Consider the following 13523-nt stretch of genomic DNA (forward strand, 5'->3'; position numbering starts at 1 on the left):
TAAACAAACTCTTTTATCTTCTTTGCAACAACATTTAATATATTGTACACAGTGTATATAATTATGTAAAAAGAGGACTAATTGAGGTATATATTAATACGGTTTGTCCAGCCGTGGAATTCTACGTGAGTAAAGAAAAATAATAATCAGAGTATATAGAGAGGTAAGTAAAATTGCGTACAATTGTGCATCATGTATTAAACAGATATAAGGTGAAAATATAATTCTAGTCTAAATAAGTATAATATAAAATATCAGCATTAGATATCTTGAAATTTAAAAATTCTTATGACATAATCTCTCTAAACAGTCATTCTTGTATTCTTTCACTTCATTAAACTCGATGTAACTTCATTTCTAAATGTCAGAAGGTCTATTCACAAAAGGAGTTTCAGAAAGAGTGTTGTATTTATCTATTCTACCAGTTATGTATACATCTACAATTCATCGTAAACTATTTGGACGTGGTTGACTATCCCAAATAACTAAAATAAACCAGAGTCATGGCAATAACAAACACCACCAAGAACTTGTGGACGGTATGGAAGAAAAACCAAGAGAAGCTCCGAGAGTTATGAACAACGTGAGGTCCTTCTAAGCATCCGTATATAGCAGCCAGAGTTAGTGCCAAAACGAAAGCATCCTCCCAACGGCTGACGGACCAGAAAGAGCTGGAATAGACATTTGAAAGAACAATGAAATATCATTATATTTAAAGCATTAGTACCTACATGTATTGACAACTTTCTAAATAGGTAAAGATATTTTTATACAGAGTTGAAGTATTTTACAGTCTTCGGACTATGCACTTCCTCTCTTTTGTGATTGGTAGAAATTGCATGATGTAAAAATGTTCAATTATTTCATTGGTTGAAATGCTGTTCAAGGCAAGGGAGATAATTTTCTGGTGATCTAATTTTTGTACGACTTAACAATTTTTCAAGATTTTAATCTTAAAAAAATCAAGAAATAGAAAAATGGCAATAAATGAATCTAAATTATTATAACACTTAAAGCTTTATAGCAATTATTATAAAGCGTTTCTATATTTGCATAGTAATCAGAAAAGTCCTTTATTGCATGCAAGCATTACAGCTTAAATATTTTTTTGTATTCCTAGACGCTCGGCTGTCTCCGTTAACTCCGATCAGCAGAGTCAGATTTTACGGAGACAGCCAAGCGTCTAACCGGTTGAACGTTCATATGGTGCGGCTAATACCGGTAAGAAGCTCAAGAAGAATACAAAGCCACGAAATGCTCAAGAATAATTCGGCCTGATAGGTGTAGGTCAGTTTACTGTTTAAGATTGTAGCTAAAGACGGCAAAACTTTTTGAAAAAAAAAGCTCTACTTGTATTTCCTATCTTAAAATTCTAAACGGCTTACTCCATAATAAACTTGACGGCAATAACAAGACCGGCGTCACAAACAATCGCTGCCAGCATGTAGCGGTCCCCTGTCCTTCGTCCCCAAGGGGAGTGGCTATTGTACCAGAATACACTGACCACCTCCGCCAGAATACCAGCTATGATCATAGACAGACTGAACTGAATTCTGAGCTCAGCCATAATTCTGAAAAGACACAACAAAACAAGAATGATTGTAATAAAAGATAGAAATAAAATCGCCTTTCTTGTGAAGTATAATTCATCTTTCTGGTCTCAGTATTACATATTAACTTTTACACATATTTAACTGGGACCGATTTGTAGCTACAAACACAAGTTTAAATTTCTAAAATATTCATGTGATGTGAATGTTCAAACTTCCACAAACCTGCCTTCTTACCACATAATCACCAATCTGTTCAAAATATGTGAATGTTCAAACTTCCACAAACCTGCCTTCTTACCACATAATCACCAATCTGTTCAAAATATGTTATCTCAAAACTTAAGACCCACGTAAATATATATATATATGTATATATATATATATGTATATATATATATACATGTATATATATATATATATATATATATATATATATATATATATATATATATATATATATATATATATATATATATATATATATATATATATATATATATATATATATATATATATATTAAATTTATGGCTGTATGAAAAGTTTCGACAAGAGTTTTGCTAAAGGTAACAAAAATTTTAAAAAGTTTGGTCGTATGTGTTCTTGGTTCGTATAGTGGAGACAAATTTTAACTATACAGGGGTCACCAAACGTTATAATTAAAATAAAAATCTATTAGCATAGTTACGAGTTTTGCATATGGCTTTTGTTTGTTTTATTATCATCATTATTTTTATTTTTAGGTCTTGACCCATTCAACCGTAAAATTTTTGATTTGAGCAAATTTTATGTTTAAAAAATCAGAACTTTCTGAGGATAGTACTACTAGTAACTGCCTTAACAAATTTTGTACTCACAGTGAATATTTTTCGAGGAAAATTTAAAATTGCTTTGAGAATAGATGCTATTTAAAAATAAATGCACTAATCAGAGCATTTTTGGACAGTTTTAATATATACTATACATAAACTTAATTTGATTGAGTTACACGAGTCATCAGTAGATAATGAGTTTTATTTCTAAATGTAATATGAAACTAGCAATTCAATTATGGGCATAAACAGTTCCGGATTAAACGTAACATATATTTTTAAAATATAATTTCAACTTTTTACAGTACTTATAGGTTGATTACTTTCATCATTTTTATTTTTTAGCTCACCTCAACGAAGTGGGGGAGTGTGTGGGGAGGGGGGTATTATGTAATACTCTAGCCAATAAGTCCTATTAACAATAAGTCCTATGTTGACCAAACTTGCAAGAATCGTACATCTAAGGGTACATACTACTGGATTTGCTTCGGATGCTGGATCTGACCTACATTTTCAAGATGAGTGACCAGATTAAAGTTTTTTGGCAGGTCCATTACCAAGAAACATTGAGGCTCATCTGAACCAAACTTGCATGGATGATGCATCAAGGGATGAACACTACCAGATTTGTTTCAGAGATGCTGTATTTGACCTACATTTTCCAGATGAGTGATCAGGTTAAAGTTTTTCGAGCAGACTCATTCTTCAAGTGAACTGAACTTCAAGTTCAAGCCCTATCTAGACCAAACTTGCACGGATGATTCATCAAGGGATGAAAACTCTCAAACTTTCCCTAGGCTTCAATTATATTTTCTGGATAATGCGTAGTTTAAAGTTAGAAAGTTCATTCCCAAGAAACTGCAAGCCGCCTTGTCTGATAAGGAAGCCAAGAGAGATAACTGTCGACGGCAAAACGAAAATCGAATGTAAACAAAAAGGAAACGTGGACACGCCTTTTTGCTTTCACAGAAAGTCAACAAGAAAGGAACATCATTGTATGGTATTGAATATATTCTACTTTTTCTGAGAGAGCAGTATATTGCTGAAAAAATGCATTTTGGTCGGCATCGGTAAAATAAATAATTAGCGTCTCGGTCAATATGACACGATCAGACGCTACATAGAAATTTTGACCCTATATCCCGAATAGTATGACATTGGTTGGATGCGTTCGTAAAAGGACGTGCGAGAATATTCATGTAAAAATTTCATGCAAAACAACTTACCTTTCTATTTCTATCAACTTTTAAAGCAAGGTATCTTCTTACCCTAGACGTTGTTTGTATTGTGTGTGACCTAGTTTTATTATCCAATGAAAGAGAGCTGTATATGCTTTCGCTGATTTTAAAGAAATATGTTTGTTTATACTACAACATTAGTAAGCAATCCGATGTGGTCTAGTGGTTAGGATTTCTGGTTTTCACCCAGACGGCCCGGGTTCGATTCCCGGCATCGGAACGCATTTTTTTTCTTACTACCAAATTTTTTTTTTTTATCGAGAAAGAGAGTTTTTCTCTATGATTACAAAGGAACGAAATATGTGAACTTAAAGGTTCTTTAAGGACATACGCAATGTACCTGTACTCAACAATGTACCTTTCTCACTGTTAATTTTCCAAGATATTTTCAATTTAAAATCATATTTACATAAGATGTTCTCACACAAAAATACAGCATACATTACAAGGAGTTTCTAACAGATATCAAATGATGAAAATCCTTGTAATTTTTAAAGAAAAATCAACAAAAATATACTTTTAGCAGCAGGTGTTTCTTATAACTTTGATTTAGGGGAGGTGTATAGTATTACCAGGCACCATAAAATAATACAAAGGTCGATCCTTCAAATATTGGAATTTTTAACTTATACAGGGAATAAATTTTTTTTTTTAAAAAAGTTCAAAACTACGTTGCGTTTGTCCTTCAATAGAATTTTAAACGCGAAACTGTTGAGAAAATGTACAAAGAAATCGGTAAAGAAAACACAACATTTTCCCATTAATACTGCATTTAAGCATTTAAAAAAATCCAATGTTTGCGTGAATTTCCTTTATCTAAATCATAATAATGCAGTTTTTCCACAGGGTACATGTATGTTCGAAGTTAAATGAAAGGTGAAGACCAATGATAAAGTCAGATTCTCAATAGCCATCGTAATGACTTTTAAAAGTGGAAGTTAGATTGAGCCGATGTATGCGTTCTCTAGATTAAGGAAACCAAGCGCTTAATTGAATGGATCCAGTTCTGTTCCTAGCAACATGAAAATGTGTTTTGCGGCCCTCGGCGGTCCCCTCGACAGACCCAGGCGTCCGAGTCTTGCAGCAACGGCCCTCGCCCCCCCCCCCCCCTCGACGGAACCAGACGAGCAAGTCTTGCAGTTTTTAAAAAGTATCATCACAAGATTTTTTTTTTGGGGGGGGGGGGGGCTTAACAGAAAGACAAGCCAATAAAAAAAAAGAGAGAACATTTAGGGGACACAATTATTGGGGAAGAGGAGAATCATGACCTAACAATTAGTATGAAAAACGTCGGTCAGCATTCGACTTCATGATAGATTTTACATTTACTGACAAGGACATTGTATCGATCAGAGAGCTTGCGAAGTGATGACTTTAAACGAAACTGTTGATATTCTTGTTTCATCAACTTGTTTGTCAATAGCTTGCCTCTTTATAGAAATTGTTCGTACGTAGAGCATGCTCTTGCGTATAGAATCAACTGGGAGACATAAACCCCATATGCAGGTGATAAAATAAAAGTAATAAAAGGACATGACGACCCCCCCCCCCCACACACACACACACGAGTGAAATATTATAAAGCATAATCTGCAAATTCATCTATGAACACTAATTCCATATCAAACAGCAATTCATACTTCAAAGTTTGACTAATTTAGCAACCGGAGTGTGTGAGCTATTTATTCAAATAAAAAAATCTAATCTGCTTGACGACTATGGGCTGTGTCTGGCCTTTTTTCCTCCTTGCCACTCAACCGGAAGTGAACTCTGCAGTGAATATTTATGCACTAAATAATTAATCAAGCCCCGCCGTAACAACAGAACCCTTTCACAATTTTGAAAGAGGCGCCCGTACTCATCATAATCATGCAATTAGTTTGCCTGCTGAATATGGGGGGGGGGGGGTGATTTTTAAAGAATTTATGCATTTTCACTGAATGATCAGTAGAGCCCCTCCCTAACCATAATAAAATATAAAAAAAAAAAACCAAACAAAAAAACACCTAAACCTCAGGCCCTGAAGAGGGCTCTATGCTTATTACAATCATCACACAAACAGTTTGAAACCCTGATCATAGGCACTTGACGTTACATATTTTTCTTCTTACAAAATTAAAGATTGCATTAATCTAGATGATTTGGCCCCATCCCTAAGGCTCCAGGGGGCGGGGACCATAAAATTCACAATGTAAGTTCTTCTTCACCCATAGATGCTACATGTATATGCCAAACACTGTTGAAATTGGTTCAGCGGTTCTAAAACTAAATTAAACTCAGGTGACCTAAAGGCAATATCATTTCGCGCATATTATTTTCTCTGAGTATTCTGAGATCACTACAGAGTAAAGTAAAAAAAAAATACATAAGAACAAGACAATCAGTATTTCATTTTTTTTTATTCAATATCGTTTAAATCTTTCCATTATGAAAAGCATGACAAAGGAGATGGCAAATTTATGTACTACGTGAAAAAAGAAGTGCGTGAAACTGTAAGTGTTGTGGACCACGTGGGGCATCTGGAATCCAAGGTACAGCAAAGCTAGCCACATGCTTAAAATAGCCGCATCCTCCCAGTCTTTGGGGTCCCAGAAATTCCTGTAGGGTTGAAAAAACATAAACGTCATAAAAGGTTGTTTTATTCATAGAAAATGTATACATGTATATTTATCACGTTTACACTTTTGTACAATGGATCAGTGGTGGTCATTGGATGTTGTATATTCCAAAGCCGTGTTATGTCACGTAACCAAATCATAGGTACATATACTATAAACATAACATATTATGTTTATAGTATAGTAGATATACATTTTTGAGTGTCAATGATTTTTTAATCTAAAGTATGTGTTCTATCCCCTCTCCAAAGGTTCATGGATGCACTTTGAAGTTCGTTTGTTTGTTTGTTTGTATGTTGTTTAACGTCCCTCTCGAGAATTTTTCACTCACATGGAGACGTCACCACTTGCCGGTGGAGAGCTGCAAATTTTGTCCTATGCTCGGCACTCAGGGCCATTGAGCAGTGAGGGATCTTTATCGTGCCAGCACCTACTGCGACACGGGACCTCGGTTTATACGGTCTCATCCGAAGGACCGGTCTCCACTTCCCACAGTGGGATTCGAACCCGCGACGTAAGGATCAACTCCTTACTTCGCAACTCTAGAGCAGACGCTCTAACCACTGTGCCACGCGGGCGACCTTGGAAGTTCGTAACACTATCACTAATAAGTAATTATGATAAAATCCTAATGGGTGGGGACTATATCATTAAAATATTGCAAAATCATAAACTAACTCTTTGATTAATTTGAGAATGTAAACAAGAACACAGTCGGCTATGATGGCGGCAATCAAATTCCGGTGCCCCAGGGAATGGTGCCAGGAGGAGTAGTGAGTGTACATCACCAGGCTTAGAATCTCAGCCGCCACGACAGCAAGAACCATGGCAACGTTAAATTTAACCCGTATCTCCGCCATCTTTCAACACAACCTGAAAAGAAAAAATATATTAGTTTTGATGAGATGATATAAATGGAAGAAAGCGCGTGAATAGTATGGTTGTTGTGTTGGAGGAAAAAGGGACATCTTGACTGTACACATCTTGTCCATCGTTATATGAACCTGGCGACAATATATGCCGATACTAGCTTTTTTCCAATGTAGAATGGGCGACAATATGTACCTTCTATTTCGGAACATAAATCTTTTGTCGTTGCGATAATATGCACAGTCACCGTTTGCACAATTTATCGCCAAGAACTTCGGAAAGGAGGGAGGGGGTGTATTTTATGTATTAAGTACTTTAAACGGGGATTTTTTTTTTTTACAAGGTGACATTTTCGATTTCCATACAATGTTCAAGGCGTTCACGTGGGGGTTCTTTTTGCGGAAGGTACAGAATTTACAAAATGATTTTTTGTCTGTTTATTATTTTTTTTTACAGTAACTTTTGTCAAAACTTTCGCGTGGTCATAAATTTTGCGAAACTTTACTCATTAAAAAAAAATCATCCACGCAAAAACCACGTTTACATGCCGTAAAGCATTTTAGTGCAGTTGCGTCGTTGGAATTTTAAGAAAAAAAAGAAAATTATACATACAAAAAGCACAGACTTGTCTTTTTATAAAAATGTGACGTCATGAAAACTAAAGATATAATTTTCGATATCACCATTATCCATAATACAGTGGGCGACATTATGTGCAGTGAGGGTAGGCACATGTATTTATATACAGGAAGACAATACGTATTAGTATTCCAAACAATTTAGAGATGATGATCCATCATATTTGTATCAAGTGTCCAATATTACGGCACGTGTGGATTAAGCCTTACAACATCCTGTCTTACATCTATTTGTGCAATCCTGAGGATAGTTATAAACACTCTATCCAACTCCTAATTGAAATACTATAAAACAGGGCTAGCTTAAAAGGTTACCCAAACACTAAATTAACATCCTCGTATCGAATGGATTTACAGAGAAAAATCACTTCTTTTATCACAATGTGTAACCCCCCCCCCCCCCAATGAGATCCTCTTTAACAGGTTGGAGAGAATACTCGAAATCGGGTATTATCCGTGAAATCGCGTATAGTCCCCGAAATCGGGGTATCGTTGTATCCGCGAAATCGGGGTATAGGCAGTGTAATCACCTTATAAAACTTAAACAATGGGATGGCGCATTTTGCCGAGTCAACTTTCACCTAGAGACAAATGTTATCTAAAGGTATCACTAGCCAAATATCAATTTGGAAGTCTGAATTAATGCGCATAGGACAACAAATACCCGTGGAGCTTAGTACATTTCATGATCTGCACCCAAACAAACGTTCGTTCTGCTTTTATATTTTATATAATGTTAAATGTATTTGCATCTTCTTCATGTTCATACCCAACACAACAGAACTATTAAATATCAGAAGTCTGGAATTTATAATATTTCCACATCAATACGACAAACATGAACATTTTGTAAATAATTCAATTTATATGGAAACACATTTCACACACAAAATAATCTGACATTTAAACAGGGGGTTTTCTATCGTATTTAATTATGCGTAATTAATTGCTTTAACATTCATCTTGTGCATAAAAATAATTCATTACAAAATGTATAAACTATTTAATGGTTAAAATGTTTAAAATTACGGCAAAAACTAATATAACGCGTATATTATTTAGTATTTTTTCGGAGGGGGGGGTGTTCTGAATCCATTTTCATCAGTTGATTTTTTTGTCGTTGAATAGCATTCCTTACATATTCCTTACATACCGGATTCCTTCATTCATTCAAAACTGCGTTTGACCTCTAAAAAAGTCTAAAACTATTTCTCCGGATAACTATTTTACACTGAAACATTTAATACAATTTATCCGGATAAAAAGTTTTAGACTTTCTTAGAGGTCAACGCAGTTTTGAATGAATGAAGGAATCCGGTGACACAGATATCGCAAGTAAGTGTTCTACTGTGATGAATGTTTTTTAAGTCAGCAGAATCGGCATTTATAATCGCATTTCCTTTGCTAAACAACATCTGTGCATCCAAAATATGCCTATGATAATGCATCAATCCTAAAACACCGATCGAAGTGGGACCCGGTTTTGGTTCTTCATTTAGTCAATTTCTGAACTGCTTTTATTAGGCCTTTCGTAGAGAAGTTTAGGGGGAGTATTAAAACGAGCCATCAACTTCTCAGTAGAGAATAGACGCCACCGTGCCTTCTTTGCTTCCCCAGCAGTGTTTGTCGTGTGATTTTAAACTTGTCAGACAACCATTTAAATTGAGTTCAATAAAAATAAACTCCCAAGATACTGAAGTACTAGTTAGAATAATCTAACTGTGTCTCGGGACAAGCCCTCACCACAGTTAGAATACGTCCCATATACTTGCAATGTAGCAAATCGGAGTGGATCCACTCCGAAATGATTTTGAAGAATACAAAAGGAGTTGCACTGAAAATAACAACCAAGTTAATCATAACAAACCTTTTTGAGATTGTATATGCCTTTTAACCTAAAAAATAATCCATATAAATACGAAAATTCAACTCATTTTCTCAACATTTTTTCCTCGCTTCAAATTTAACGCCATGTTGACATTCGGAACTCTCTGGATTGTTCATAGAAAATGCACAGAGTTCGAGTTATCGCCCGTGTTTATTTTGCTACATAGCCAATACACGGAACGAATTCTATCGTTAAACCGGGTCCGTAGGACAATGTCATTTTAACGATAGAACGTTCTATCTACTGAAGTACAAGTAACACTAACTGAGACAATGCGCCGTTGCTTTATTTTTCTGTTTTTATAGAAAGTTGCACGGTATACCCGATTTCGCGGATTCAACGATACCCTGATATCGAGGACTATACGCGATTTCACGGATAATACCCGATTTCGAGTATTCTCTCCAACCTGTTTAAGTGCAAGATGAGTTACAAGAATCGGTTCTCTTGTCCTCGTGTACATCGTAACGTAAACATTCATTAACATATTTTCACGTTAACATGTAAATAAAATCTGCACTACACTCCTTGGCCACATATATGATTTTAACTATGCATTTCTAATCTAAGCGTTATAAAACAATACTAAAGAAATACTTGCTTCCTAAATTTTTGGGTGAGGCTTTTGTCTCGGGTGTCGACTGTATCTAAAAATAATCCACAAATCGTAGGCGGTGTGGAAGTTTAATAGCGGAGGATCCAGTCAATGCACAAATCTAGGTCATCGGAAATCCATTAAATTGGTGGCTGTAATGTCCACACAAATATGGTCAATAAGCCTTGGCCAGCATTGTTTGTTTTAAGGTTTATCCCCATCCAAACGATTTCAAAATCTCGACACTGGAATCGAAACTTTTCTTACAAATTGTAAAACTGGAAGAATGTGACATGGGTCAGAAGTTTCTTTTGTTGAAAGGAAATAGCAATAGATATATTGTGAAGGAAGGAATTGAAGGGAGAGGGTGCTTTTGTACAAAAATAAATAAATATATAAATAAAATAAAATAAAGATAAATTTAAAAAACAAACAAACAAACAAACAAAAAACACACACCTCTGTTTATTAAGTGCATTTCTAAACTTCTCAATTCTAGGTTAAAAACAAACATTCTTGTTGTTATAACTGTTTTTTACGAGTATTAGTATGCTATGAAAAAAAATATCGAAACTTTAGTACCCTCCCTTCAAAATGCATACATATTATTATGGCACGCCAAATTCACAAAAGTGAGCTAAACAAAATTTGACTTTCACAGTTAATAAACAAGGTTTATCGACTGTAAACTATAGTTTACGGACCGTAAACCATAGTTAACGACGTTAATCTATATTTCACATCTCTAAACTATAGTTAACGCCTTAATCTATGTTTTACAAGTGTAAACTATACTTAACACAACAAACAGTCATTTGCAATTGCAAAACAAATACGGATTCACGTTCTGTAATATGTTAACGTATGTTAATTATAATTTACGGTTGTAAACTATAGTTTACAGATATTTAAGGCGCCAAATTCACAAAATTTTGATAAATATAGTTTTACAGTTGAGAAACACAGTTTAACGCCAGAATCTCTGATTTTGTATCGGAGATGCACAGTTTTCTGTAAAACTATATTTCACGACTCTAAAGTATATTTTACGATCAAAACTATAGTTAACAATAGTTTTGTCCGTAAATTATACATATCGATAGGTTAATTCTAGTTACAGCATGATCATGATAAGAATTAGCTATATACAACGGTTATTTTCATTGGTTGTTAAATATATATATTTCTTGTTGACATAATAAGTAAATGTTCTTTCATTGTACAGCAAATCTAGTAGGAAATAAACAGAAAATGACAGGAAAATTATTGATTAAAATTTATTTTTTTATTTCTCAGAGAAAGAAAGGAAAATTGCACTTTGACGGTTTTTAATCCAATTTTACTTCATCAGCAACGGAATTATCCTTGCCGTCTTTCCAACCTCTTACGCTGATCAAACAAAATTGACTGAGCTTTGCTGGTATCAAAAGAGGAGCTGAAAGCTTGACTTATATATTGAAGATTACCAACAAGAGAAACTTACGGCAATGAAACACATTCAGTATTTCCTTTAGCAATTAAATTAGATTTTGAATTGAAAACCATCGTTAATGTTCAGTTAACAGGTGTTTAGATTCATAAACTATATTTAACAACTCTTAACTATAGTTTACGAGTGTGAATTATAGTTTATGACGAGAAACTATGATTGGCAAATGTCTTTCAAATCTATCGTTTACGATCGTTAAGTATAGTTTACGTCTGTTAAATACAGTTTATGAGTATTTATGACAGTTAACTATGGTTTACGACCGAAATCTATAATTATCGAATGTAAAACATAGTTATCTGAAAAATATAGTTTCACGATTTGTGAAACTATGATTAACAACTCTTAACTATGGTTAACGAATGTAAATTATAGATTACAAATGAGAATCTATATTTATCCGTAAAATCTATCGTTAACGTTTATTTACAGACCGATAAACTTAGATTAGCATTCGTAAACTACACTTTACAACCGTTAAGTATAGTTTACAGATGAAAACTATAATTAACAAATCGTTAACTATAGATTACAGTTCGTAAACTATAGTTTACAAATGACAAACCTAGTTTATCAATTGTTAAACTTTGTTTATCTAATTTTTGTGAATTTGGCGTGCCATACACACATGAAAATGAAACATGACAAGTTAGCCTTTGATTAAGTTCATTACTTTTTAAATGCATATACATTAAGCAACAAGTTACAAATATTCAACATTTGTTTTAATTGTCCAATACATTAGTACAAAACCTAACAAAAAATCCCACAAAAAAAAATTGATATTGCAAAAGATATTGCAGACAAACATAACATGATACGAGTGTAGTTCATTACATGTACATAAAATATTGTTGCCATAATTTTCTGGTACAGGAAAGAAAAGGATTGCCCCTTTTTTGTTGAAACATATTAACCCCCCCCCCCCCCCCCCCAATTCTTGAAGCCTTAAACAAGGTTGCATTACAACAATGTCCATACTAGTAATTGAAGTGTGCTGTTACTCACATCTTAAGTATTAATGACACGCCTGAACAACTGGACGGTGTACAACATTGTTATATAAATACTTATAAATACAAAATAAAAGCAGCACAAATACTGGTCACATTTATAGGCAGTTGACATCAGATTTTCTTATTTTAAGTTTTTTTGCCCGTTGAAACCTAACATACACACTTTACACACTCTATACTGTGAATCATTTGACACCAATATTATATATTAAAAAATCATAATCGGTAATAAATAATCTGTCCTCGAAAATAAATAATCTACTCCCACTCCACCCCTTATAGTTTTGGAGTTCGGCTTTTTTATTATTTTTTTTTTTTGGTTGCTTGTCAAACTTTTTTTTAAAGAGGAACAAAATAAATAATTTGTCCATGAAAATCTTGGAAATAAATAATTTGTCCCTCAGTGGCACACTGGCATGAAAATAAATAATCTAATTAGTGAATAAAATATACAGGTAATTTACACACACTAAAAATTTAATTCATTCTTAACAACGCAATATATTGAGCTACTTAACTTAAAATCTCCCACTTGGAAATGAAAACCATTTTTCTACATACCCAAATTCCTTGAATAAAAATGTACATAATGATACTCTCCCCCAATAAATACTCTTGTTAGCCATTCATTTGAATATACATCAAACCAAACTGTACAGTTCATAATCTTTGGAAGGAAATATGTAGGGAACTACATGTACTTTATGACATATTTAGGGATCAACAGGATATTAAAAGTATTCAATACTTAACAAAGTAACATTTGATAAAATAAGTCAATTATACTTGTAAACTATACTAGTTAATC

The 13523-nt window shown here is 33.9% G+C and overlaps 2 protein-coding genes and 1 non-coding gene across 4 annotated transcripts in view; 1 reads left to right on the forward strand and 2 right to left on the reverse strand.

Annotated features, from left to right (window-relative positions):
* LOC133175063 (uncharacterized) overlaps window positions 1-13523 on the reverse strand; it is a 399658-nt gene continuing 386135 nt past the window's right edge. Inside the window, exons 1-3 of one of the 2 annotated variants that reach the window (XM_061310173.1) lie at window positions 3590-3614; window positions 1386-1571; window positions 1-671 (exon numbers count right to left, since the gene is read on the reverse strand). In XM_061310173.1, the coding sequence (XP_061166157.1) occupies window positions 473-671; window positions 1386-1567 (381 nt within the window). In that variant the 5' untranslated portion in view covers window positions 1568-1571; window positions 3590-3614 and the 3' untranslated portion in view covers window positions 1-472. Of the gene's footprint in view, window positions 672-1385; window positions 1572-3589; window positions 3615-13523 lie in introns of those variants that run through there. The other variant, XM_061310174.1, reaches the window with a different exon arrangement.
* Window positions 3750-3821, forward strand: Trnae-uuc (transfer RNA glutamic acid (anticodon UUC)). The gene has a single exon. It is a non-coding gene; the product is annotated as a tRNA-Glu (tRNA).
* On the reverse strand, window positions 5988-9638 carry LOC133175001 (uncharacterized). The gene is made up of 3 exons (XM_061310095.1): window positions 9595-9638; window positions 6898-7092; window positions 5988-6199 (listed from the first exon to the last, which is right to left on the reverse strand). Exons 2-3 carry the CDS (start codon window positions 7077-7079, stop codon window positions 6004-6006), a joined length of 378 nt encoding a protein of 125 aa, XP_061166079.1. The 5' UTR covers window positions 7080-7092; window positions 9595-9638; the 3' UTR covers window positions 5988-6003.

The sequence above is a fragment of the Saccostrea echinata genome, unplaced genomic scaffold, assembly GCF_033153115.1.
Source record: "Saccostrea echinata isolate AGI-Se365-2 ecotype Australia unplaced genomic scaffold, CSIRO_AGI_Sech_v1 ptg000060l, whole genome shotgun sequence".
Taxonomy (NCBI): Eukaryota; Metazoa; Mollusca; class Bivalvia; order Ostreida; family Ostreidae; genus Saccostrea; species Saccostrea echinata.

Coding starts and splice junctions, on each gene's coding strand:
- LOC133175001 (XM_061310095.1), bottom strand. CDS start 7,079: ATGGCGGAGATACGGGTTAAATTTAACGTTGCCATGGTTCTTGCTGTC. Junction 6,200..6,897: donor ATTCTCAAATTAATCAAAGA/GTTAGTTTATGA, acceptor TCAACCCTACAG/GAATTTCTGGGACCCCAAAG.